This window comes from Falco peregrinus, chromosome 1 (genome assembly GCF_023634155.1).
Source record: "Falco peregrinus isolate bFalPer1 chromosome 1, bFalPer1.pri, whole genome shotgun sequence".
Lineage (NCBI taxonomy): Eukaryota > Metazoa > Chordata > Aves > Falconiformes > Falconidae > Falco > Falco peregrinus.
In genome coordinates this window covers 63,574,176-63,601,331 of record NC_073721.1, presented here as the reverse complement: position 1 = coordinate 63,601,331, position 27,156 = coordinate 63,574,176, and the positions used below count along the sequence as shown (strand labels likewise).

Below are 27,156 nucleotides of genomic sequence, written 5' to 3'. Positions count from 1 at the left end.
CAAAGCAATTCCCTTCTCAGCCAAGAGCAGCCTTACTTTTGATTTGGTTGGAGGAACAAGGATCCTGCCTGCTACAGCTGTCTACTCCAACAGTTTGTAAACTACGTTCATATCAGTACACCAAAGTCTGAGTGTTTCTCCATCGTCTTTTTGGCCTGCAAAGCAGACTGAAAATCTCTTGAGAACAGGAGCTCTCATGAGAGTTATCTGAACTTCAGGTCAGGACAGAAAGTCTCCTGGATCAGCATTCCTGACAACATTTCAGTGATTCTCTGTTGGTCCCAGCTGGAACCTGTACATGCTGAGGCAGCTGCAAAACACACAATAAGCTAAGCTCAACTGAACAGCTTCCAGCTTTGGAAGAGCTTTGCAGTTTAGCTTAAATTTGGGAAGGAGAAAATTCAGGTTGATTCTTCTCATCTATGTTACTTCATTCATTTCCTACCAAGGGACCACCTGGAAAGGGGATCACCGCATCTGCCCGTGGGTGCCAGGTGCCAATCAGATTTCAGTACTCAGTGAAGATGCTCCTTGGAGAGTTAGGCTGTCTACACTCTGCACCATGCAGCAGGTGAGAGAGATGTAAAGCGGAACTCCCGTATTCTGCGAGCAGCAGTTTTGCTGAAGAGACAAGAGGGAGCCTCTCCTGCTACACTGAGCCAGCAGGAGTCACTTTTAGACAGAAATAATTTTTGTACATCTCATTTACTGTCATCTGTAAATGTGTTTTACTCTGAATGGTACGTTTGGTAGTATGTACTTAGGAATATGTGCATAGGTTTCACTCAGATAAGGAGGGTGAGAGGGAAGTAGGGCAACGTTATGGGATGGAAGGCACCTTTAGAAGCAGTGATTCTGAAAAAAAATATGGATGATTATCACCTCTGATACAATCCTGAGGCTAAAAGTTCTGATGTAATATTAGGGTTTAGGAAGAGAGAAACGTGAAGCAGAAGGAAAATCATTTCACTTGCGTATGCAGTGTGGCCTGGTTCCTGGTGGACCACTACAACCCCATCTTTTGTCCAGAGTTCAAGGATATAGAAAAACTGAGGAGGGTTCAGAAAAGATCCGCAACAACTATAAAGGAATCAAAACCCTACCACACAGCGAAAGACAAAAGCTCAATATATTTAGTCTGCTCCACAGGAGATTCAGAAACAATCAGTCTGTAAGCACCTACACAGAAAATTTTAAAAGAAAAATTGCTGTGATCTAATAACTGGAAGGCAACATGGAGAAATTGAGATTAGAAATCATGCAGAGTTTTAATAGCAAGAGCAATTAACCATTGAACTGATTTACCAAAAACTCTGCGCAGTGAAGTCCCATGTCACAGGAGTGCTTTAGGCAGGCAAGATTATTCTAGTTCTCACAGGAACTAAGTCAGGGATGTGATATGGTTTATGATATGCAGAAGCTCCAGCTACATGAGTGCTTTAAAGTTTTCTGACCTCTTAATCCGCATGGGAAAAAATACAGCAACGGTTATTTAAGTAGCTCCATCTCATTCCCCTGTTGTGTGATGAATTCAGAAATAGCCAAATGAATTTTAGTGCTGCTCCCTCACATAAAAACACTAACGTAACTAGATTAAGTGTGGAGAGTTGACATCGAATTGAGCATTTTGGAATTGGCTGTAAGGAATGGAAAGTAAAGTTACAAAGTAAGCCAGGCCAGTATTCAGGAGGCCAAATGTATCTGTGAGGATGTCCTCACGCAACCTGACCTGAGAGTGCTCAGACATACACGTTCCTACACATGATAATATTGCAGTACAAACTGCTGTTTAAAAATAACAGAGAAAGAAAAAAAGGAATGGCATCAAATTATCCTTTCTTACAGATCACAAGAGTCAGCTGAAATTTGCTTTTTGCACTTCAGAACTCTGTTCCAAATATATGTTTATGTGTAAATCCAGCTGCTTATTGCCTCGTACACAAGGGCAATGAGTTTCTTGTGTTTTCAACAAACACCAAAACACTGAAGTCCCCTAACAATGCAGTGCTTGACGAATCTGAATTGCTCACTCACCCACTGAAATTCTATACAGAGCAGCTCTGAGCTGTTAATCTCACAGCAAAAACTGCTTCCAAACCTTCCCTTTCTTGAACACCTCAGCGGGTACAGACACAGATTTCCATTATCCCTTCAGCAATATTTGGAGAAAATTAATATAGCTCTTTTTGTATGTTTCAGTTTATCTTCTTATACCACAGAGAAGCTTTTATCAACAAGGAAACAGCCTACTTTTTCCTCCGTCCGATCAGAAAAGAAATAACCTCCCACAAAAGTTCATGAACCAATTGCCCTCCTCCCCCACATCCTCCTCGGCTTCAAAACACGGTGCATTTGTACTAGTGCAGTAGGCACTATGAATAAGGCACAGGGGGACATTACATGCTGATTTAGTTGTATACATACAGCTTACAATTCTCTTTTTAAAATTACTTGTTCCTGGAAGACCAAAAGTCAACCCTCTGCCTCATCCTACCCATGTTCACAGCATCAAACTCTTTCTGTACACAAAACTTTCCCAAGCCGGTGGTATCCTGTTAGAGGTTCCCTTGGACTTGATGGGATGAGACGTTTCTTCCAGTCTTCTCCCTCTGTCCATCAGCCATCCCACCCAGCCACTCACCGGCCCCTGCTGCTACAGCACCTTTCTTCCACATGAAGTTGATACGCTCCTCCTCCCACCGATATAAAAAAATAAATCCAGACCACTCAGATGAACGGATTCTCTCCTTGCTGCACTTACCGGGGGCTCAGACAACTTCAGTTTGGCGGTGGCAGCCGCTGGCGTGTCAGTCCGGCTGGCTGCCTCAGCCCGTGTTCATCCATGGCTGCCCGCTGTGGGAGCTGAGTGGGGAGGTATGCACCCTGCGTGCCGGAGCAGGATCGTGGCTCGCCGCCTGCCAATCAGCCCCTCTCCGCTGGGTGGGCAGGGCAGAGAGATGAAAAAATGTGCAGGTTAAGTTCAGATCTGGCACACCCAGCGAAGCAGGAGGTGGGAGATGGACAGAAAGGCTGGGAGCAGCAGGCTGGATGGGTGCAAAACGTCACGTTAAACCCTGCCAAACAAAAACCCTGAGTTTTGGTTTTTTCCTCTCTCATGCAAAAGCAAAGCTCTGGGGCAAAACTAAACCAAACCAAACCCCAAAACATTTCAACTGATCACCTTGCAAGAAATGCAGCAGGCTGCTCCCTGTGTCAGCAGCTGAATCACCGTGTCCAGTTAACTCTTCAGACACCAGTTGGTTTTAGGACTAGGGTTTTCTTTTGTCCCCTCAGGTGAACTGGTTTTGATTTAACAAATTTCAAAGTCAGTCATTTATAATCTCTACTTTTGCACCTCCTTGGAAATATTTTCCTCTGTCTCCCTCAAACTAAAGGACAGAAATTAAAAGGTGGTTTCTGGTCACTGGAAGCAGATGAGATTCTAGTGCAGTCTTACAGAAGGAAAATTAAGGGCATAAAATTCCTGTTTTAAAGACCAAACAAGAGAAATTTATGGCAGTGATAACAGGATACATCCATTTGTGACAGCAGGGGATTAGACGTCACAATCCAGGAAGTTCTCCCTATAAAAACCAAATGAAAGAAGGAAAGCTAACCTACTCCCCAAAGCAGCAGGTCCACCAACGGAGCACTCCACCTGCCAAATACACCTCTAGGTCTTTCCAAATGTCCCATTTTAGCCTACATTGTCTCTGTCCTTGCCCCCTCTCCTGTCCCAAGCAGTTTGGATGTAAGACCAAACACCACAGGGACAATCTGTCAGTGCCTCTGAGGAACAGCCAGCATCCTTCCGCCTCGTTGTGACATTTCTAGGGTTACTCAGGTTTTTCTCATTTCCCCTCAGTGGTTACTATGGAGAAACAAAGTGTACTTGGGATTTTGACACACTAAGGAAAACAAACAGATTGTTTGAAGGGAAGGTTATCCGGATAATTTGGAAATCATGCCAGAAGGTACGTGGCTTACAAATAAATTATTGGTTTGACATTTAACCATTAAAATAAATCAGTATAGAAGTAATTTTAAGGACACTGAATTAACTGCAGAATTACGGTTTGAATGTTAGAGCATGACAGTATGCAGAATCAACAAGGAAAGACCAAGCTACAACTTTTGGGTTTTGCTCTAATGATGTGAATTAGATGATGAAGGAGGGACTAGATGATGGAATGGATGACTACGTGATTAGGTACTGTAGGGACAAGTGTGTTGTGCAGGAGTCTTTCAGGTGGGAAGGGTGCAGAACAGCATGCAGCAAAGCTGGTGCCTGCCAGCCTGCGGAAGAGACGTGCCTGCCTTCCTAACAGGGTACATTTGTGTTGGCAGGTGAGGGGGCAGATCAGTGGTTAGATGCGTGCCTCTCCTCAGGAAAAAACAAATTAAGAGTGGCCATATACTATCCTGCCTGGTGCCAGCCTATCCACCTAGCCCGTTGCAAATTTGAACCTATATTACTCATCTGAAATTAGGTAATTAACGGCAGAGCTGGAACATTTGTATTCTAATACCCCCAGCTCTGCCAACCGTGAAGCCGTCCCTTATGTGATGCTGTTACTGCTCACTTCCCTCCTGCACCTTGTTGTAACAGCTTCGTACAGCAGATAGGGCTTTCTCTGTAAGTGCAAGAAAAAGCACTTTTTGTTTCACAGAGGCTAGACATTCCCAGGCTCGTAGCAAGTTGAGGCTAAGGCAGAACAAGATGGGGAAATTAGCCCAAGGACAAACTGCTTGAACAAAGACTTTTAAAGGTGTGAGGCTTAAACAAACATGCTGGCTGGAAAAGATGAAAACCCAGACCTGCTCTTGTGACTTTCCAGATGAACAATGATCCTTTTCTCATTTTATTCTTCCTCTCCTCAGCCAAGGGAAACCTTTATGTAGACAAGCTTGTCTGCTGTTCCGTCTGCTGCCTCGATCTTTTTGTGTGAAAGAGCAATGTAAGATGAGCAGAGAGATGAAGTCATCCTCCCCTAGACTCCCTCTTTTGTTTCTTGTTCCCAATTAAAGTCCATAATTAATCTGGCCACCACGACAGAGCACTGCATGGGGTGCTGGGATGTCATGGACATACTGAAGCAAACTTGTTTCTCAGGAAACATTTTTTTCCTCACATGGTATTTGTCCCTTGACCCTTTGTTTGATACAAAAACTTCTAAAATGTGCACAGCAATTAAGTCAAATTACAAGTAGAATCAGATTCGTGGAGAAAAAAATAATAATCTGCTTTCCAAAAAATGCATGCACTAAAGTGCTGTTGTTATCTCTAAGCTGAACACCTCAAAGACTCTCAACAGCCTTTGTGAAAAAGCAGAAGGATAAACTCACTCCAAAGTGCCTGTTAGGCTGGTGACTCAGGCTTTCTGCTCGGCTGTGGGAAACCTAGGTGCAACTCTGTGCTTGTTTATGCAAGAGCTCAGCTTCACGTCCTTCATCCCAGAGAAGGACCCTACCCACCCTGCTATTGCCAGTTTGGGTCCAGTCTGTCAAAACCCTACCTCGGACCTTGATGGAAGTTCCGTCCAAACCAGTATGGCCACAAAACTTTTCCAACCCCCTGCAGAAAAACTAAAATCAGCTGATCAGTATCGGGTGTCTGGTTCACCTCTTCCAAGATTGTCCTTTTGATGTTTGACACTTCTTTGGCAGATACTGCTGTAGAGAGCTAACCAGTGGAGTTTTTACTGCAGGGGCTGTTTGACAGCCTAATGGATCTCACTGGAGAACGAATCGCTGGAGGGGCCCTAAGCTCTCCCAGCTACCCATGACATGGTCTACTTTTCATCACACCTCACCAGGCTTTACTCATATTCATCCTTACAAAACACGAAACTTGGATGAAAGCCTGTTTCAACTCAGTTTCCTGAGGCATCTGAAGCCTAGATAACAGATAAGGACTTGCTCTTAAACAGTATCTTGTCACTGCTGGCCTGTGTTCATCCTGCAGCAGTTGAGAAAGAAAGAAGGAACCAAGCCCAGCCTGTACAATTCAGCTCAACACAATCCCATCAGCTGCATTTGGCCTGTGTTCACATGTAATTTGTCTTGCAACCAGCAACTTCTGAACAGGAGCCATTCTAGGATCCTTTTCTTGGGAGGGAAAGATGGCAAAATTAAAGCTCGGTGGCCCAGAATGTGTTTCTAGGGTACCATCCTGGCAGGACAAGATGGAATAGGTCAGGATGTAGCCAAAGCAAAAAAAGCACTTAAGGAACGAAAGGCATCAAGGCACATTGGGAAGAAAGATTAACTGAAAGCCAGCTAAGCCTCAGCTATATAACATGCAGCTCAGTCCAGGCACCAGTCAGAGCTAAATACAGCTTCTATGACTGAAAGCATGAACAGCCAAAGCCACTAATATCCGGGAGCTCTGTGAGGCATGGTCTCGGATGGGCTGCTGCTTGTTACATGTTTCCACATGGCTGAAGCAGTGTTTTGCCAGTGTTTACGGTCTGGGAGAAGAAGAGTGTGTAGAAAAGTTCACAGGCCACAGATTGCTGCCCAGCTGGTCCAGTTCTCATGCTGGGAACTCTGAGAGATGCCCCCTTCACCCCCAAGGGCGTCCTAACTGTGCCTGCCATTCAAATCCACACCAGCTTTGCTGTGGTTTGAAACGGATCCCTTCGGCTGCATCTCCTATCACATGTAACTAAGCCCTTCTCCGACTCCGAGCTGCAGGCAGGACCTCTGTGCCCCTCAAGGCTGGGGCTGGTTCAGAAAAGTCAGAGAATGTTATTTTTCTCATACCCTGGCCGGATGCCACCTGACAGGAGATGGTTCTCCTGGTGCTGTGAAGCGATCTGTGCTGCGGGCTGAGGTCTGGATCTGTATGTGTAGAGGACCAGGGGTGGGCCAGGAACCCGGGGTGGGGGGACAGGGTTATTATTTGTAGCACCATTAAGGCCTGATTCAACAGCCACTGGGTTGGGTTTGTCTGATGCTCACCCACCCCTTCCAACAAAAAACACACAACTTATTTTGTTTGATGTCCTGCAAGGACCTACAAATAAGAGCACGTATACATGCACACACATATAGAAATATGTATAATTATATGCACAGGCACACAGGGAGCACCCTGGCTCACCTGCTGCATGCTTCCACCACCTTGTGACTTTAAGGCACAGAAAAGGGAAAGGCTTCAACCACTGCCTGGGGGAAGAAACCTGAAATCTTAACTCCTGACAGTACTGAATGGAAATCATACCACTCCCTCCAGTGCAGTAACACTGAAAGGAGCAGAGACCTAATTTGAAGAACCAGCAAAACCAGTGCCAAAGGAAATGCATCATCCTCGGGATTTATGATGAAGAAATATAATTTAAAACTCTGGCCTTTCGTTCTTCTGGAGCAAAGCAAACTCCGACATGCTCAGGGAATTACATATTTGTGAAATAGCTCCTAAGGCTTTAATGACTATATCAAAAAAGCTGTCTGCTCTATTTGGTATTGTTTGTAGCAAGTTTATCTTCAAGTGGAATGTGATTTTTAATCAGACTTGTATGTAGTCTGCCATGATACGCAGAAGTCACACCTATTGTAACCTACTCCTGGTTGAAAAAAGAGGTGGTAAGCATCTGGACCACAGTGTTTGGAAGTGGAGAAAAGCCTCAGTCACCCTTATGATAGGCATATTGCATAACTGAGTTTTTTTACCAATTTAGAAGAAATTTTGGCCTATTACATTTCCTAGCAGGTTGCCAGCACAGAGTGGCTATGACAACTGGGTGTAACCAGCTTTATCCTCATCTGCCACTCATTTCCATGGGATCAGGATTCACACAACTAAAATCACACGCTGCTGATTCACTTGAAGGATGCTCCAAGCAACTTAGCTTGAGAGCAGTAGTTACACCAAGGGCAGGCGTGACCCTATCTTGCCCAAGACAGCTAGCTGCAGAGCTATTAATTGTGTTAAGAATTCCAGAAGCCAAACAAAGGCTTTTCACATCTGAGGCATCACAGTTGATTGTCCAGGTCATGGCCTGAATGGGTGATGGGGCCAAATAAATTCTCCAGCCCAGCAACATGAAGTTTAATGAAGACTTGTTCAGTCAGCCTTATTAGCAAAGAACTCTGCAGTGCCTAAGGAGGAGGGGCTGCCCTGCTTTCAACAGGACACAAAGGGTGCCAATTTCTAATCTCTGCTCCATTTGATGCTCTTTAAAATTCATAGCCAAATTATAAAGTATGAGAAGCTGAGGAAAACAAACAGTTGATAAAGACAGCCTTTGTACTCAGACTTCTGCAGAAGAAACCACAGAGTAGAAAATTATGTTGAAGGATCTTCACTGTTCCCACCATCTTACCTCATCACAGGAATTAAAAGTGACTTTATCCTTATAGTGCTAATAATAAAGAGAATTATCAACAGTCCTGCCATTCATCACAGAGGACAGTGAGATAGCAAGGAACATGCCATGGCTGTAGTTCATTGCCTTAGTGATTCTAGCAGTTATTTTTCAACAGAATTCATATTTTCACCATGTTTACCATTTTGTACAGGTGTTAACTTGAAATTTACTTTAAAATAAACTATACCAGCAGATTCAGCATACAGCTTGGAGACCTTAAACGTGTCTGTATATTCACCATCACGTTTTCCTCCTTTACAACATCTTCCCTTTCAGTTGCACATAGTCAGTGTGGATGCATTGCAAAGCTAACTCCATTTACACGACAAAATACAGAATATAGCATTTTCCAAAAGGAGCTGTGATTTTCAGAGTCAAAGGCTTTTAAGACAGAAAACTAAAGGAATATAAAGGGATAGTTCCGTTCTTAAATTTTTGAGGATAAATAGCGAGGAGTGTTTACCTCCCAATGATTACTATGCAATTAGATTAAAAATGGCACAAGAACCTCTTCTACACTCTCATTTTGGTTACGTGACAGGGTTGGTGTGAGTCTAGCAAATTTGCCTGTATTATGTGGCTCTCCAGCATGCTGCATGGGGCACTGTAGGTGATTAAAATTAAGTGTAGTAATCAGTTACCTCCAAAACTTCTTAACTGACTTGAGTGGCATTTTCCCAATTTACACTCATTTAAGTGGGCCTAGAGTCATGGTGTTAGAGTATAGGAAATAAAAGATTTGGGGGAGGGGATTGAGGGATGACTAACTGAATTTTGAAAAATGAAAATATCCATAAAATTTTCACTCAGAAAATTGAATTTTAAAGATAACACGCTCTTCTTATGCAACAGTAGAACTTCAGATACAAGAGCCAAAGTACTAGAGCAGAATACAGAAAGAGAAAATTACTAGAAAAATATTGTAGGTTCAGATTTCTGTAAGTTACAAAAATTATCATCACTGATGAAATCTAAATGACACTGCAGAGCACTTCAGTATAGCACGAGTTACTGCTGGAATTGGTATGGATTTTCCTCAAAGAGTACCATTATTTCGTTACTTTGCAACAGCGCTACTGTAATTATCCAGTCAATGAACAGCAATTTAAGTTATGAAGCAGAATATGAAGAAATTCTTCTGCACACAGAGGGGTCTTCTGTCAAGTAAAGGGAATGACAGCCCCTTTACCCATTTCACCTTCAAAGCAGAAGGCAAGATGCAGCAGGCTGACCCAGCAGGAACAAGTTGAAGCTGCCTGTATCACAATTCTTAAGCATTTAAGTTATTTTAATTTGGAAAAAAATAATGCAGCACCCAGAAAAGGAAAAATTAACAGGAAGAGAGAAAATCCTGAGGTGAAAGAAGAGAAAAGGGATCTTGCAGGTGAAAGAGCATTTCTTTGAGCTAGGTGACGGATTTTAGAGATTTCAAAAATGGAAAGAAAAGTTTTATCTCTGTCCAGAATCTCTCTGCATCATAGGTGTCTAAAAGTCATGTAACACAGCAAAAGAAATCCTGGACCACACTAGAAATGTGGATGAAGCCCACAAAGGTAGAAGTTTTACCTGTCTTTGGTAAGATGGCATTTCAGTCCAGCTTGTACAACAGACAGGCTGTTCAGCTGTTCAAAAAATGTATTAAGAGTGCTTTATTAAAATCTGGTAAACGTGCAAGGCTGGCAATTCTGGAGGAAAAGAATGACCTCACTTATGATCTTATCTACCTACAATACAGCAGTTTCCAACGAAAATTATTCCAGGAAGTGCTCTGGACTTCACTGACTTAAATAAAAACTTTGTATCTTGAAGTAACAGTCACCTCTGAGAAAGAATAAAAAGTCTTTCTAGAAGTGTACAAAGATCAGCAAGCAAAAAATAGCCTCTCTCCTTAAAACTGCAAGAACCTGTAAGGAGGCAGTATAATTTACAATTACTGTACCTGAAACAGAGCTGCCTTTCAGCAGGAAGCCTTTGCTGGCTCCCTTTTCTCTTCAGAAAGTGCTGGCAGCCAGGAGGCTCAAGAGCTACTGAGAAACTCTTCTGTGAAGCAGGGGATGGGCTGGAGCATGTAGATTAAAGCTGTTCACTACTTAACATAGTAAGAAAGAATTCAAGCACAGAAAAAGTATAGCCTAGCCATCTGTTCTCATATTTCCTTTCTCCTTACTTCTTCCCTGGAAAAAGAAATCAAGAGGCACCTGAGCTGGGTTTCCAGGTCCCGGAGAAGCCTGACAGGACCCGGTCCCATGCTGTTTGACTTGAGATGTCCTTGGCAGCGAGCCCAGGAATTAATGGGTTACTCTCAAGTGCCTTTGCTCGCTGAAGAGCAACTCCTCTCCCAGCCCTCTGATGAGGGAAGTGTTGATTCCTACTGACCTCTTTTCCTTTTACCCAGCAGACAAGGAGCTACTGGCTCAGGCAAAACCCTTCTCCTTTCACACCTGTTTGCTCCATTAGTTCAGGTTTGGGTTCCTCAGACACACAAAACAAACTGGTCTTGTTCTGTGGATGCAGCTGGACTGTCAATCTCAGCAAAGTACAGCTAACCCTTTCGCCCCAGCAGCATCCCAGCCCCCTGCCAGGCCTGGAGCAGCTTGGCAGCAGGATGGAGGGCAGAGCTGATGCCTTAGCTGCAGGCAGCAGCCAGGTCTGCACAGGTATGGGGAAGCCTTGCAGGGCAGGGGGCACAGCTGTGAGCATGCCTGCAGCTCTGCATTACAGCCCCTAGGAACCAGCAGCGCTCGGCATCCTTCGCTGCTCAACGCCTGCAAAATGCACGCAGCCAATGCGAGCACACCCAAGAAAACTGCACTGCCCTTAAGCACCCAAATCTCTTGCTAACTGAACCGCCGGGTGAAAGAAGATCACACTCAAGACACCTTCTCTGCATTTCCTTAACCCTCCTCTTCCTCCCAATAGCCCCCCATTACCACCAGCATCACTCTCACCGGAACACTAGTGTGCCTTGCCTCTGACTCTGCTCCCTTACTGAGATGCCATCTGGTGTTGATGCCTTAACTACTGGAGCACTAACCTGCCTTGACCTTTATGGGAGATCAGTTCACCTGATGCTGTCCATCTCCGGACACATACGTGACTAATCAGGAAGTCAAGCTTTTCATGATGTTTTAACTATGCTGTGACATATAGGCTGGTCCCTGTAAGCTCAAGACACAGAACAGTCAAAGGAGCTGAAGCAGATTTTTGAGGAAAATCATTTAAGTCCTGTAATTTCAAATGGAACAGAGATGGAAAGCATACCTGCAGGGTTTGACCACATCATGGAAAGGCTCTCGTAACACTTGATCATATCTAAAGAATTTGCAGCGGCACAGATTTTAGCAGAGATGTAGGGTCTTAGCAGAGCCCTGAGTACATACCCATGCTGTTAATCCATGACACTGTGTCTTCGCTGCTTTTGGGGCCATGCTAAATCAAGCGGAAAGCTGCTCATGATTGATGCAATCTGTATTTACCTTGAGGCCAGATTTACCCTGAAAGCCTGAAGTCTACCATCAGCAAGGACTGCCCTGTGTGTACAGAGATAGCAAGTGCACAGCCTCGCTGTCATTCCTCACCTAAGCATGGTTTCAAATACAGCCTTTAAAGCAGTGCAGCTCAGTGGCTTTACCAAGAAAAATATATTCTACTGAGTGAGACGAAGAAACAAGATGAGGACTGTGGAATCCAGCTACCGCATTTGCCAGAGAGACACACCAACATTCAGAGAAGGGGGACAATTTATATGCAACTGCATCAACAGAGTGAAATGCCTTTGTGTCTCTCCCTCCTTGGAGACGAGGAACTCAAAAGGTTTGCAGGGAATCCTACAGGTCTCCCAGGATACACTATAGTCCAGCTAATAATGTGTTGCTGGAGGCAACCAAGCCTGAGCAAACAAATCAATCCAGGGGAGAGGGAGTGTTGGGTTCATGAAAGCAAAGCCTCCAGTAAAGCCCCCCTACTTCTGTGTAAGCTTTCCCACCCAGATCCTCCTCCTGGCTAGCTGGAGAAGGGCCTGCTGCAGAGGCGCTGCAGTGGAGCACCCTCCATCCTCCTCATGTCCCACTTCCAGAGCCAAGTGGCTGTGCCGGAGACAGTGCTGTGCTGCCCTGAAGCACAGCAAAGCACTGAAGCTGGCGTGGCAAACATTCACACTCCCCACATGCCTGCTCTGCTGGATGGACCACATGCCTCTGTGCCCCATGCGCTGCCATGTCCTCCCTTTCCATCCCCATCCCTCCCGGAGACACATGCCTACCATAAAGATACAAATGTACGTTTAGTGGAGGCAGAACATAGCAGGCACAACTACGTAGAAATCCTTGTGCTTTTTTGCGCTAAACAAACGTTTATGTTGGGCTTCTCAGGAGGAGAAAATTTTCAAAAATATTCTTGGTGCTTACACAAGAACATGAACTTACTTCACTTAATTGAAGACTTCCACTCTTCTTACCACGCATTTCTTGTAAGAGCAGCACCACACTCACCATTATGCAACCACATAAAAAATTTTCAGAAAGAGGATTCATTTTAAATTTGGGATATACTTCAAAAAAATTTTATGGAAAATGGCCTAAAGCTTGTCAGCTGCCTGTGCTAGACACCTATTCTTTGTGTAGAGACAGAGTTGTACAGGTAGTTGTACAGATGATTTTACCTACTGTCAGACATCTGCAGTTAATGACAGTATGGCATGTACCCCATCTTTTGCAGACTCACAGATCTACCAGACCAGTCCGAAGACAGACTCAGAGCTACCTTGCTCTCTCCAGCCATGTCAGGGTGCTGTGGAGAACCATCCTCTCCACGTCGCCAGAAAACCAAGACTTAAAGGTCCGTTTTAACATAACCTGGAACCTGGGAAAGTGGCAAGTCTAAGCTTACGCATTATCTGCATTTCAGATAATAATCAAAACAGCTACTTGCTGAAACACCTACTTCAGTGTGTTTATTTTTTATTATGAGTTACCGTGGTGGGTTGACCCTGCCTGGATGCCAGGTGCCCACCAACGCCACTCTATCACTTCCCTCTCCTCAACTGGACAGGGGAGAGAAAATATAACAAAAGGCTCATGGGTCGAGGCAAGGCCAGGGAGATCACCCAGCTACCGTCAGGGGCAATACAGACTTGACTTGGGGAAATTAGTTTAATTTACTACCATTCAACCACAGTAGGATAACGAGAACTACAACCCACAACCGAAAAACACCTTCTCCCACCCCTCCCTTCTCCCTGGGCTCAGCTCCCCTCCGGATTTGCTCTGCTTCCTCCCGGCGCAGGGGCTGGGGCAGGGGCTGGGGCAGGGGCAGTGCCTCACGCTGTCCCGGCTGCTCCCTCCCCCTCACGCTCTTCCCCTGCCCCAGGGGGTCCCCGGCGCTGCCCCTCAGCCCGGCCCGCCCCGGCGTGGGCCCCGGGCACCCCCTGCCCCGGGCTGCGGGGGGAGCTGCTCCCGGGGGGCGGCCCGCCTGGCCGCGGGCTGCTCTGCTGCGGCGCCGGGAGCTCCCCCCCCCGCCCTGCCCCGGGCCGGGGCCCGCACAGCCGCCCCCCCTCGCTCCGCCCGCCGTGGCCGTCGCACGGGCACTTGTCCCCTCCTCAGAGCCGCCCCCCGCGGCTGCCCCCGCGGCTGCCGGGCTGGGCCGTGGCCAGCGCTGGCCCCGGCTGGGAGCCGCTGGCCTGGGCTCCTGGGGCACGGGGCAGCTCCGGGCAGCGCCGCGCACGGCACGCCCTGACCCCAGACCCAGCCCTGTTCCTCTCTGGTAGTAACCACTGATTTCCTCTTGTCCTACACTGCTCACTTTTGGTGTGGAACACTGAAGACACCTAAGCATTAATTTACCTGTTTATGCTGCTCATACATTAAGTTATTCCACTGCTCCAAAATCTGCCTTGGGATGTTGCAGGAAACGGTGCGCTTTGTAATTACCAAGTTTGTTTAAATGGGCAACAAACCTTGGGGCTGGGGCCAGAAGGTGTCTGTTCCAGGCATCTACCTTCTGAGATGCTACCCACACTGAGCCTTCAGCAGGCGGTGGCACCCACAGAGCTCACAATCTCACAGCCCGTGCTCAGGGAGTTTGTGTCTCGTCCGAGTGCCAGCGTGCATGTTTGTGTCTACGTGTGTGCAGCCAGCTGAAAGCAAAAAGCAAATGGCAGCCAAAGGCCCCAGGCTGCCAGGAGCGGCAGATTGCTGGCTGCCCTGTGCCAGGGATGGAGATGGCGTGCTCTGCCTCCAGCAGCTGATCCCTACCTGCCACAGCCCCCTGGTCCTTACCCCAGGCCTGCCAAGGGTGCGGGAGCTTCCCTGGCAAACAGCAGTCCCCACACCCTTAACAGCAGGAGGACCAGAAAGCCTCTGGCTCCTGCTCCTGCTCTTCTCCTCATCTTTCCTAGCCTTGCTTCTCGCCTCTCTGCAGTGGAAACGGACCCTGTCCCACCCCAAGCACAGGATGCTGCGGAGACAGGTCCTGTATCCTCAGGCATGGTGAAGCAGAAGGCAATAGGGAGGGGAAAAGAAGCAGTGGAAGACTGAAAAGGGATTCCTGACCACATCGATAGCTCCCTGGCACATCAGACCCCTCATCCGCATGGAACCCCTCTCCCCACCACCAGATGCCTCTGCCCAGCTCCCCTCATGCTCCTTACCGGAGCAGTATGTGGCAATACGGTTCTGCCACTGTGCTAGTGCAAGGGCTGAAGATTCATTTCTTCCCTTTACTCCTGGATGTTTAGTGATGGACGCACTAATCAGCACATAAACCTGACAGAAAAGGATCCTGCCCTCATCTTTTGATTTTCAAAGGAGGTTTAGCTCCATCCCTAGCCTAATATTTAAGCCACAAAAATAAGGGATATTTTTGTTTGTTACAGAGATTACTTATATTGTCAGTCTCACTGTTTAATTCTCCCCTACAGCTAGAACTCTTATTGAGGATACAAGCTCAATAAAGCCAACACAGGACTAGTTAAACCTGGAAAGCTGGGTCCCAATGGGCCCTACCTTTCTCAGAAGTAATCTTTGGTGGTAATGTTACATACCAGAGCTAAAGCAAACCACGTATATGCATATATAAAGAACAAGGAAGCAGGGCTGTGGTGAGAATTAAACATTAACACATCTAGACATTGTGCCAAAGCTAATGAATACTTTGCCACTATTCTTTAGTAGGAATGATGATGCAGAGCATAATGATAAGGGCACAGGAGGCAGGTTAGATAATTAAAAGGTGGGAGGGGAAATGGAAATTAACATTAATAAGGTAAGAAATCATTTTGGAGAGGTTCCTGTGCTCAGATCAGGAGGTCTGATAAGCTCCCTTCCTAAACTCTGAAAGAACCGACATAAGTAATTACAGCTTCATCACAAGGATTTTAAAGCAATTGGTTCAGAGGGGGATAGTACCATACAGCTGGAGAAGAGCATATATAATAGTAACCATATTTATAAGGGGTAAAAATTACTTCGGAAAATACAAGGCTGAAGTGTGACCCCAACGGTATGCAAGCCTTTGGAAGGAAAAAAGTGAAAAGCGTAAGCTAAAAAAGGGGATGGAAGCTAGCTTTAAAAGAGGTTGTTTGTTCCAGCCAAACCTAACAGATTTCATTGACATTAGATTTTCTAGACCAAAATAGATCTGTCTGTATTATAGAATCATAGAAACATTTAGGCTGGAAAAGACCTTTAAGGGCATCCTCAGGACTGCAAGTTTCACCACTAAACCATCCTTAAGTGCCACATGTACAAGTCTTCTAAATACCTCCAGGAATGGTGACTCCACCACGTCCCTGGGCAGCCTGTTCCAATGCTTGACAACCCTTTCAGTGAAGAAATTTTTCTTAATATCCAATGTAAACCTGCCCTGGTGCAACTTGAGGGTATTTCCCCTTGCCCTGTCGCTTGTTCCCTGGGGGCAGAAAGCGACCCTCCCTGCCCACAGCCCCTGTCAGACAGCTGCAGGGAGCGACCAGGCCCCCCCAGCCCCCTCCTCTCCAGGCTGAACATCCCCGGTTCCCTCAGCTGCTCCTCATCAGACTTGTGTCCCAGCCCCATTGCCCTTCTCTGGACACGCTCCAGCATCTCAGTGTCCCTCTTGTAGTGAGGGGCCCCAAACTGAACACAGAATTCGAGGGGCAGCCTCACCAGTGCCAAGTAAAGGGGGCGATCCCTGCCCTGGTCCTGCTGACCACGCTGTTTTTTAGGAAAAACATTTAATGTGATGCCACCTGGAAAGGAGTTAAAATGAAGACTGAGGCCAGTATTAAGACAGAAGTAAAAACCAAGCTAAAAGGAAGATAGCCACTGAGTGTTAAGACAAATCCTGTTAGAGCAGCTACAAGTAGAATTTCTCGATTAAGACTACAGGATTAGCCCTATGTTTGTCCTTATTTTTAAATAAGGATAATGGCACAGAAATGAACATGCTAATGGTATTTGCTGAATGCACACAATTAAGAGGAACTGGGTCTATGAAGGAAGCTTTGAACATCATACTGAAAGGAGTGGTTCATCTTGAGAACTGAAGTAACAGAAATGACATGAAATGCAATTAAACAATAAAAAGTTCACAATCAGGCAATTGTTATAATGAGGGAACTCATCAGTTATGTATGAGAGAAAGTGATCTAGGATACAGAGAGTTAATCTGAATACAGTGAATGGGTACTTGCCTGATGCACTAGCCCAAAAGGAAGTAAGACCCTGGGATGCAACAAGGAGAGAATTCCAGAAGATGGGGAAACAGTAATATTTTGGTACCAGGCTATGGTGAGACCTCAGTCTGCAGTTTTGGTCACTACATCCAGGAAAGATTAATTCAAACAAGAACACGAGCTGAGAAAGGCTTGTTAGGATGAGGAGAAGAATTAAGAAGCAGAATACTGAATGCTTGTCTCATTCAGTTTAGCAAATGACAATAGAGAGATATAAAATTACACTGTCTAAATATATTAGCGGGCTTACACTGGAGAGGGCAAAGAGCTATTTGAAAGGCAATTTTGGCACAGGAACACATGGATAGGAAATGGTCGTGAATACATTTACACAAGTGTCCTGGGAAATAGCTTCCATTCCTACGATCTTAAGTGAGTCATGTTTAAAGCTTTGTGAAATGTCTACATGTGAAAATACACCAGCTTCAATAAATTGGTCACCAAAATCTGCACTTAAATAGCATAATTTTCACAAAGCCTGTGACGTGCATGAGGACACGTTGCTACAGGACATATGCTGACATGATCTTTACTCTCCTTTTAGGTGCTAAGCTAAGTAACTAGATTTGGAGAGGAGCAGACTGAGCTGCAGCTAATTTGAAAATTTTGCTGCGCCATAATAGGAATAGCTGGGATGTGACTATTTTGTAAGCAGTTTTAGGTGCGAAACCCAGATGTGGACTCTTTCACAATAGGTGCTGAGCAATTTAGGATTCAATTTTTAGAAACTACTTAAGTGATTAGTTCAAAGTAGTCTCCACAAGATTTACTGCAATACCGCTAGGAAGTTTACGACAAGTAAATTAGACTTGCATCCATGTCACAAAATCCAGGATCACAATTCTCATTCTTGGTAGCCAAGAACAGAATGAAGAAAGTAGTGTGATGTCTCCTCTTCCTCTCGTGTAATAAGCACGGTCATAATGCAAATACCAGGTTTTATCTGTTCTAAGATTAGGCAGAGGATTTCAGTCTCATCTGTCAAGCACAAGGACAACTAAGACCAAATTGCTTCTAATAACAGATGAAAAAGCTCACTATGCAAGATTCATCTTATATCTGTGCTCTAGCAGTATTTGGTTTGATCAGGGGTAGATCAGCTAGAAAACGGAGATACTGAATTAAAGGCATACATCAGCAATTGCCCTACACTACTCTCATCCAACTCTGTTCGTTTCTGGCTTGAAAGAGCAGAAAGGGTGGCATTTTTTTCCCTAACACTGGGGCTAAATAAAAGAATAAATGAGGCGGAAGTTGTGATAAAAACAGACATCAACAATAATCACAAAAAGTTTCTAAGCACACAAAAAAAAAAAATATCAACACAGAAGCTGGAAGTTTTGCTTAAATGATTCCTACATTCTTCCTGTTTTAAACAAACCTGCTTCACATGTTATCCCACACTGTTCTTTGAGAAAACGACTCTGTAACTGATCCCCAGAGGCGTTACTTCCCACTTTTCCCATTCCTGTGCTGCATAGTCAAGTGATCTCCTGAGCCTTTTTTAGGTTTCAGATGATACCACAGTAATGGAGAAACAAGCAAATCCATGCATCATGAAAGTTCTCATTCGTACCTGCTGCCTGCTCCTGCCAGCCTTTTCACCTGCTGTTTTACACTGCCAATTCTATTCAGCCCCTTTGTATTCAGACAGGAAATACCACACAGAATTGGGATCTCTAATTAGAATCATAGACTCATTTAGGTTGGAAAAGACCTTTGAGACCACAGAAAATTATTTAGAGCTCCTGTTAATTAGTACTACTGCTGAAACATTGCTTACTTCTCTGCCACGTAGAATCGAGAGTGGAAAATATGAGTTCTCAGATGGGTAATTTCCCCTCATGGTGAACCCTGATGTTGTCCAAGAGCAGCAGAACTGGGTTCCCCCGGGTGCAGCCAGCTCCGTGGGGCACTGGCTACATCACCATGCAGCACGAAGCAGGGAAAGTGCTGCACCACTGCTATCCTATCGCTATAGTGCCATTCTTGCCTCCCATCAGTGGTTCGGCATCATGCTGCCAGGAACTGAATGCAGAAGGAGAGGTAACTCCACTGAATATTACCACTGGCGTTTTCCACTTCGAAAGCACTGGATGTGGGGGGATGCCTTGGTTCTCTTCCCTCCCAGCAGCTTTAAGTTCAGAAGTTATTTAGCATCCTGCAGAACCGCTCAGAACAAACCAAGTCTTTCCTCTTTCAACACAGCAATCACAGATAGCCGCTGCACTTAAGTGTTCCATCTCCAATTATGCTTCAACTTGAAATGTCCTGCCCAGCTGCAAAATCTCCTACTGAACTCATCTGGCTTATCACATAGGCATGTGGCTTTCTGCACTGCATTAGAGAGCAACTGGAGCCAATGTAAACACCGTGGCTGAGGAATCACAGCCTTACAAACACAAACAGAGGGCTTCTTACCACCTAGTCTGCCTCACTGGCATGAGATAGCTACAAAGCATCTACCCACATCTATTCTCTTGGGGTACTGCCGACATAAAAGGTGATCAGCAGGTCAGTTCCATGACTGGGGCTGGAATTCTGTCCACTTTCCTTCCAGCTGGTCTGACTATATAAAACCGTCAGTGAAAAGGTGTGGAAAGAGTGAAATTCATCAGGAACACCATGTAGGCTCAGCACTTAGCTCTTTTATGACAAAGTATAACCCTGCTACAAATCCACAGTTACTGTAGCCTGCACTTCAGAGTGCACCTGAACCAAGGGATGCTCCTTTAGTGCTTTGCAGCACAGGACCAATGACATGAACGAAAGCAGAACTGATTCTATGCTGGCATGCTGGTAAGAAAACGCTCCATTAAACAGCAAAATTACTATATTGTTTATATTTGAAAAAAATAAAATTGTTTTTAATTAAAACATGTATAAGCAATAATGAAAATCAGACCTACACCTTTCATGTTCTCCTCTCACACTATGCCTCCTCCCTATCTTAGACCTCATGTTCTCAGAATGTGGAGGAGCAAGGGAGGCTTGATTAATTGACACAAGTAAGCAAGATAAGACACTGCCTAGTAAGAATTAGTAGCAGCAGACCCTTTTGAGGTTTCTTCTAACTCCTTTCTTGCTCTGAGAGCAATGTTATATCCCCTCCTCCTGCACCCTGAAATTCCTCATCACTCCTGAAGAAAAAGCAAGAATCTGATATTCTGAAACAGCAGTTTCAACCACACTTCTTTGGGAGGCAGGGTAATAAAGAAGATAAACTAATCAGTGTTATTTTCTGGGGCACAGAAGAGGCAAATACTGAACCTTTAGAGACTAGGTACTACATTTATCCCCAGCTGATGACACAAGCTGGCAGAGCTGAGCTCTGTGACATCTCAGTTCCGCTTTAAGTATTATCACTAGGACAGTCCTTTTTAAAAATGAAGTTTTGAATGGTTGGAGATGGCTGAACGGGGGCAAACTTTGCTGCAGTTGATGTTAATCAGAAAAATATTATGGAGATATTTGCTCAGAATATGCTATATATCTCAAACTGAAGTTATGAGTTTGGTGCAGGAATGACTGGGTGAGGTTCTTTGGCCCGAGACATGCAGGAGGCCAGATTAGATGATAATAACGATATCATAGTCCTCCCTTCTGACCTTAAAGTCATGAATCAGACGACTACAGCCCAAGTTTATTTTGTAATTCTTTCTACCAAACAGACAGAAATAAACTTTTGCTTATTGTTGTACCTGTTCTTTCCTCATTCTAACATTTCTTCCCTCCCCTTGGCAGATTTTCTGTGCCTTTCCTTCCTGCCATAAGGAGGGACTGAGACAGCGACTCTGTTCCACTGCTTACACTTGCAATCTTCACCTGCTTCAAAGAGCAAGACTGCCAGGCTATACTGCAAAGGTCTTTTCTACTTCACCTAGGTCCAGCCTGCACAACTGAGCTGCAGGCTCCCCTACAGCAAAACAGGGAGGAGGATTCAACACTGCTGGAGAGGTCACTGGGATAGTGTGGATTCCTTAAAGCAGCCATAAAGTGCTGAAAAGGAAGCAGATTCCAGTACACAGATCTGACACTTGGGATCAGAACTTTCCTAGTGCTGTGAATCACCAAGACCTAGCTTCCCAGTTCTGCCCTACAAATGCAATACTCTTAAAGAACCTAGAAATGCCTTGAGAAAAATAGGGGATGCCAACCAGAGTATAAAACTCCTGAATTGCTAGCTGGTGGCTGTTATCAGGCATAAGGAAGAAAAAAAAAACCCTGCCTCATGCTGGATTTAGCCCTTACAGGTTGGAGTTGTGCAAGAACACATTTGAGGTGCTATTTGCTCATGGTATTCTGGAGTCCCCTCCTCCCTGAAGAAATGGTTAGATGTTCCTCTCTGCAGTTTCTCCTGCTGGCTTTGGTAGGATCTCACATACAAATTTTTCCACGTGTATGGGACTGGCACACCAGGCCAAGTTGGTTAATAGTTATACAGCATAACTGAAATGCAGTTCTGGGTGGAACCAAAAGTTACTGGTGGTAACCATCAGAGCATGCTATTTTCCCCCTTGCTCTGGTAATTAACACGGAGTATCTTCAGAGCTTGTTTCTGGTATTCAGTGCACAGCTGTATAATCTGTTCAAAACTGCTTGTTTGAAACCTAAAGAACACCATTCCTGTAACTATCAGATGGGGACTTGGTACCTAGCTGGCTACAGTTACAGAAAAAAATATTTGCAAAAGAAATACTGCAGAAAAGCATCAGGAAAAGGTCTGAAAAGTTCATCTTTTCCCTCCATTACTTTCAAGAAGTAGCTGGAGCTCAAGCTTGCCAGAACTGTCATCTCTAAGTTTTAAAACAGAAGCAGCAGAACGCCCTTAAACCATGCAATTTACTTTGAAAATAACAACATTCTCAGAATTAATTCCTTGTGCTATTTATTAACTTTCTGGATTTTGAGCAGTTAGGGGTCACACATGCAACCTTTTATTTCCAAATATGCAGATGTTTTCAGAAAACAACAACATAGCGATTTCCTCAGTATCCCAATAGTCCCAGAGCTTCAAGAGAATGCCAAACAGAACAACTGGTCAGCAAACTGAATCGTCCACAGCAAACATGGCGTAGCTGCAGCTGTCCTAAGATACAAATCACAACAGAAGCAACAACAGAACTAACATCAACACACCTAAAATAGCTATCACAAAACTCGTCTACAAGGCTCATCAGCTTTTTATATACGCACGCACACAGAACATTCTTCTATTACGTAGATTATAGTCTATTAAATTTATAATACAACATGTAGTTTATATAAGCTATATATTTGCATATATTGTATTTTATTGTATGTGTATTGATAATATGTAATAATTTTTATTTTGTAAGTCAATATTTAATTCTTATTTATAAAAATAAAAATTAATTTAGAGATGAATGATGAAACGCAGAAATCCCAATCATTCTGGAAGGTATTTGTGCACAACCTCAGAACAGATCCCAGCGCTCCCAGATCTATAATCACAGATACAAGAAGGTCTTTCCCTTGCTCCTAAAATAGCGCACACACACACCCCCCCAACAAAGATGAAGATAATATAAATGGCTTCTTGGTGCCAGAGCTTGAAGTGTACATCTTCCAGCTACACTTAGATTGAAAAGCAGATCTTCTGTTTCAGCTCTGCTCGTGCAATATTTACCTTCACCGCTTGAACTCTGCTACCTTCACAGGGTGTCACTGAGCTTATCCCAACCTCCTCAGTTGGGAGGATTTCTGTAGTTCCCCCACCGTAAGGGTAAAACTCTCAGGCTGGGATCATTCAGGTCTTTACCATCTTTCTCAGGTATCTTCCCAGGTCATATCTTACATAAACACATGTGCCAGATGAAGCTCAATCCCATGGAATTGTTTTACACTCCCATCTTGTGTCAGTTGTGAGAAAGTTGATTCCTGGCCAGTTTCACCTGCTTGGAGCCCACCAGCCCTGAGCACCAAGATGTGCATTCTCACTGCTGGAACTCTGCTCCGTGTGTACCTGCAGTTAGAGCCGCCTCAGGCACTCACACAAAACCGCATGCCCTGAACTTTGACAAGCAGTTCATACTTAAGCATTTTACATGCAGGATAAATTCAAGCCAAGTCCTGAAATTATGGAACAGAGTATTCTGTATTCTCTTCTGTGTGGTTCAGGCAACAAAAATTCACCATGGCTAAAATAGTTATTTTACTCAGTCTCTGACTGCTGAGTAAAATTTTTCACACTTTTTCTCACTTGAAACAATATTAAACCCAAGCTATTCTTATAGACCCGACTCTTTACCATCACTAAGTGGATAAAAAATAAATTATTTCTTATTTTCATTGGGTTTTTTAATAGTGAAATGAATCTGCTGGTTTTTTCCCTCCATCAAGCTTGACCTTGGAATCAACATACTGGCTAACAGCCAATGTGACTTCACCATCACACAGAGCGTGAGGATTCCTCTCTTTTCCTTCATGGGAAAAAATACATGTTATTTCATTGCTTTGATGGAGCCTTCAAACTCCACTACAGATTGAGGCAACCAGTCTTTTGAGAAGAGAAATGCAAATCAAATGCTTGAATCAAGTCAGGCTTGAATAACTGAGTTTCTGGAGAGGGACAGAAAGGAAGGAGAGAAGAAAGTTATCGTGCATTTTTGTCCACTTATGCACTGTGAGGGTGGGATGAAGGTGGAATGAATATCAGAAAAGCAGCCAGAACTGTACAGCAGTTCCATGGCCACCAGGTCCTCAGCTCCCCCACCTCCACAAACCTTGCCTGATGCCAGCAGGCACCTTGTAGTGTGGGCTGTGAGCCGCTCCATGAACAGGAACAAGCAGATGCACTTCGTTCATGGTGCCCTTGTGCAAACTCCATACCTAGTGGTAGGAAGACTCAATGTATTTCTTATTTCAAGTTCCACTACCACTAAGATAGTGTATCTTATGTTTTAGCTAATGACACAGCCTTGCCTATATTACCTACTTCTTTACTTTTAAAACATTGTAAGTGATTGGAATGATTTTTTGTACCTGTTTTGCTAACAAATGTGTCAGTTTGTGACTGACTGGGAAAGAAAGAAGAGTAAGAAGGCTGCACATAAAGCTTTTACTGAAGTATCAACCTCTCTTTTGGTCATATATAGTAAATAATTCCATATGTATGCCTGTGATATACAGTAGCACTTTTGCTTTTCATTTCTCTATATGATGTGAAGTTATATATAAACTGTGCATCCGTCATTTCCCTTGCCCACGTGGAGACAGTCCCAGTGACAACAGCCACCCTTTGGCAACCTATACCAAATCAACAAACCAAAACTATCCAACACATACTCCAGATGAAAACTCTTACTACACTTCACCCTAACAGACATGAGCTCGTCAGGATAGAACTGATGCCCATGCTGGCATCCAAACTGCTGGCACACGATGCCAGCTTGCGTATTCTACCTTTCTACCAGCGGTTTCCAAACTCAGACACACAGACGAGTATGCTAAAATAAAAACAGTCAGACAGACTTGTGGTGACTATTATCTGAAGAAAGAAAGGTCTCTACTTTTCCAAAGAAAATACTACTTCTCCACAAATCTTTTGTCTTAAGCACCCAGCCAGTACCTACTGTGCTGCTGAGTATGAACCTGCCTTGATATCCAACCCATTTTCACTGACCCATCAATATTCTTTTCAGGTGATGTATGCATATGTTTCTCACAGAAGGGACATACGAACTCTCTGGGGCTTAAGAAGTCCATTCTCCCCAAACAGATCTTATTTTGCACATATTATATTCACCACCTGAGAAAAAACATATTAAATACCTCCCATGTCTGAGCTATCATGACACCAGTGAATCATTTCTCATCACCAAGCTGGGTAGCTACTGACCTTCCTCAGCTTGACGTGAACAGCTTCCAACATACTGCAGGTGCTTCCTCCTGGAGCTGTGTATTTTTTCCCTTTTTATGTTCCGACATGCCAGCTCTTTTTAAGCTCTGTGAAAGTCTGCTTTGTCATTTAAGAGTTCTCATCTGTCCAATTCTGCATGACAGGGGTAGCATCACTCTGCTTTTTTCTCCCTGCTTCAGAGACCATCTAGAGTACATCCAGGGAGCAATGAGCTACAATGCCATGCAGCACTTTTTTCCACCACAGTCAGGATGCCATCTGAATAGATCCCTACAAGGTCAGATAAAGGATCCTTAAATGATCAAAATTTGCTGCTGAATCACCCTCTGTCATCTCTTACACTCTCTCTGCATTACCTTAAAGTAACAGTACAAAGCACAGTGCAAAGAATACATCCAGCAGCCTGGATCTGTGACTTGGCACTCACTAAAACAGAGAGGGGCATGCAGAGCTAGACCTGCCTCAGCTGAATACAGTGGTGAATTCAGAAAACTGCTGCACAGAAGTTTAGGAAGGGCATCCAGCCTCTCCCACAATACAGTGAGACCTAGCTCCTAGATAAGATGATGTGGTATGTGAAAACCTGAAATGCTCCAACATATCACTCGGACAAGTCCACCAACAGGTACACAGTCGCATTAGGATCTCACTTTGGGAGCCTGCCTATATCAGGCATGTGTCAAAACCAGGTGGGACTTTTTGGGAATTGGACTAGAATGAAGTGTTAGTCTGCCTAATCCTTCAGTTTATTCTTTATGCTTTGGATCTGTTCCCTGTAGCTCACTTCTGAGCACTGAGTTTGAGCAACATCAAAAAGATCGAGATGGAAGCTTGAAGGCTTCCCTCTTACCAGCTGAATCTGCTGCAGATGTTCTACCACTGGTCAAGTCCTCAGTATTAATTGACTGCAGATCTGTGTAGGAGGGAGCAATGCTTGGGCTGCTGGTGTCCTCCGAGTTGGTTGTCCAGCTGCTCTCTGAGGCACGGGCTTGCCTCTCAGAAGAGTTGGAGGAGGGAGAAGTCCAACTGGGTGCTTTCGATGGAAACACTGGATGCAGAAAACAGATAGGTATTGGTTAGAGACTTACCAGGCAATCTTCCAGATCACAACTATTCCAAAGACACACTGTAGCAATGTATTGAAACTCTGTAAATATAAATTCCAACACCCACAGCAACACAGTTATGTTCTAACAAACACACAGAGCTTCACCAGTGCCTGGCATCATTACCCTCCAGTACTTCTTAACTGTCTGCCTTAGATCCCATACTGCTGGCAGCCATATGTGTTCCTGTTCAAGTACTGCAGAAGCTGTGACTTTTCAGAACAGGAAGATTTCATGTTTCTGCCACAGCTGACAAGATCTGAATATCTGTGTTGTGCAACACACTGGAGTTTTTATAGTACCACATATTTTTATAAAGTGATTTTACTGTATTTAATTAAGCATTCCCTATCTGTGACACCCACTCAAATGCAGTCAACATCTCAGGAATGCTCCACATGGGAGGAGCAGTATAAAAATAAACTGAGATCGACCTATTGATGTGAACTAGAAATGGCTTTTGTTTCTGAACAAAGATGGAGTGCCCAGTCTGAATAAACTGCATAATATTTCTGCTCAGTGTCGGGCAAAAATCCTGTTCTACTCACTTGCCAGACTTGTATGTCAAACAGTTAAGTCCTGCCTAATCATCATCCAGAGCTCAGAACACAATATTATACATCCATTGTTATGAATTTGTATTGTATACTCTTTGCCCACAATATCACTCAAATGTTAGGAAGAATGGGTGACTCCAGTGAAGAAATTTTTTTTTAAATAAAAATTAAAAAAAAAAATCTGGTAAAAAAATAATCTTCCTGAACTAAGGAAAGGTGTATTGGTAGAGACTAATACTAATTTAATGTCAGCATAACTGTTTTCTAAGTACATCTTTTTTTTGTTTGTTTATCTTTTAAATTAACAAAGATCTCCATGCACCCCAAATCTTGCAGTTACAGCACAACTACTAACAGAGAGGTTCTCTTCTCAGCACGTAACACATAAACAACCCCTCTTAAGTTGACAGATACTTTGGAAGAAAATGGCAAATTAATGTTAAAAGAGGATTTGGCACACTCTACTCCAACCACGTCGTGTGATGGGACACCACCTCATTATGGAAACCTTGCTGTTTGCACAGAGGGA

At 44.2% G+C, this 27,156-nt stretch overlaps 1 protein-coding gene across 3 annotated transcripts in view; it reads right to left on the bottom strand.

Moving 5' to 3' along the window:
- Positions 1-27,156, bottom strand: part of STON2 (stonin 2) — a 76,312-nt gene that overhangs the window by 25,389 nt on the left and 23,767 nt on the right. For all 3 annotated transcript variants that reach the window (XM_055792623.1, XM_055792627.1, XM_027779214.2), the window contains one exon: positions 25,815-26,012. In XM_055792623.1, coding sequence (XP_055648598.1) covers positions 25,815-26,012 — 198 coding nt within the window. The remainder of the gene's footprint in view (positions 1-25,814; positions 26,013-27,156) is intronic.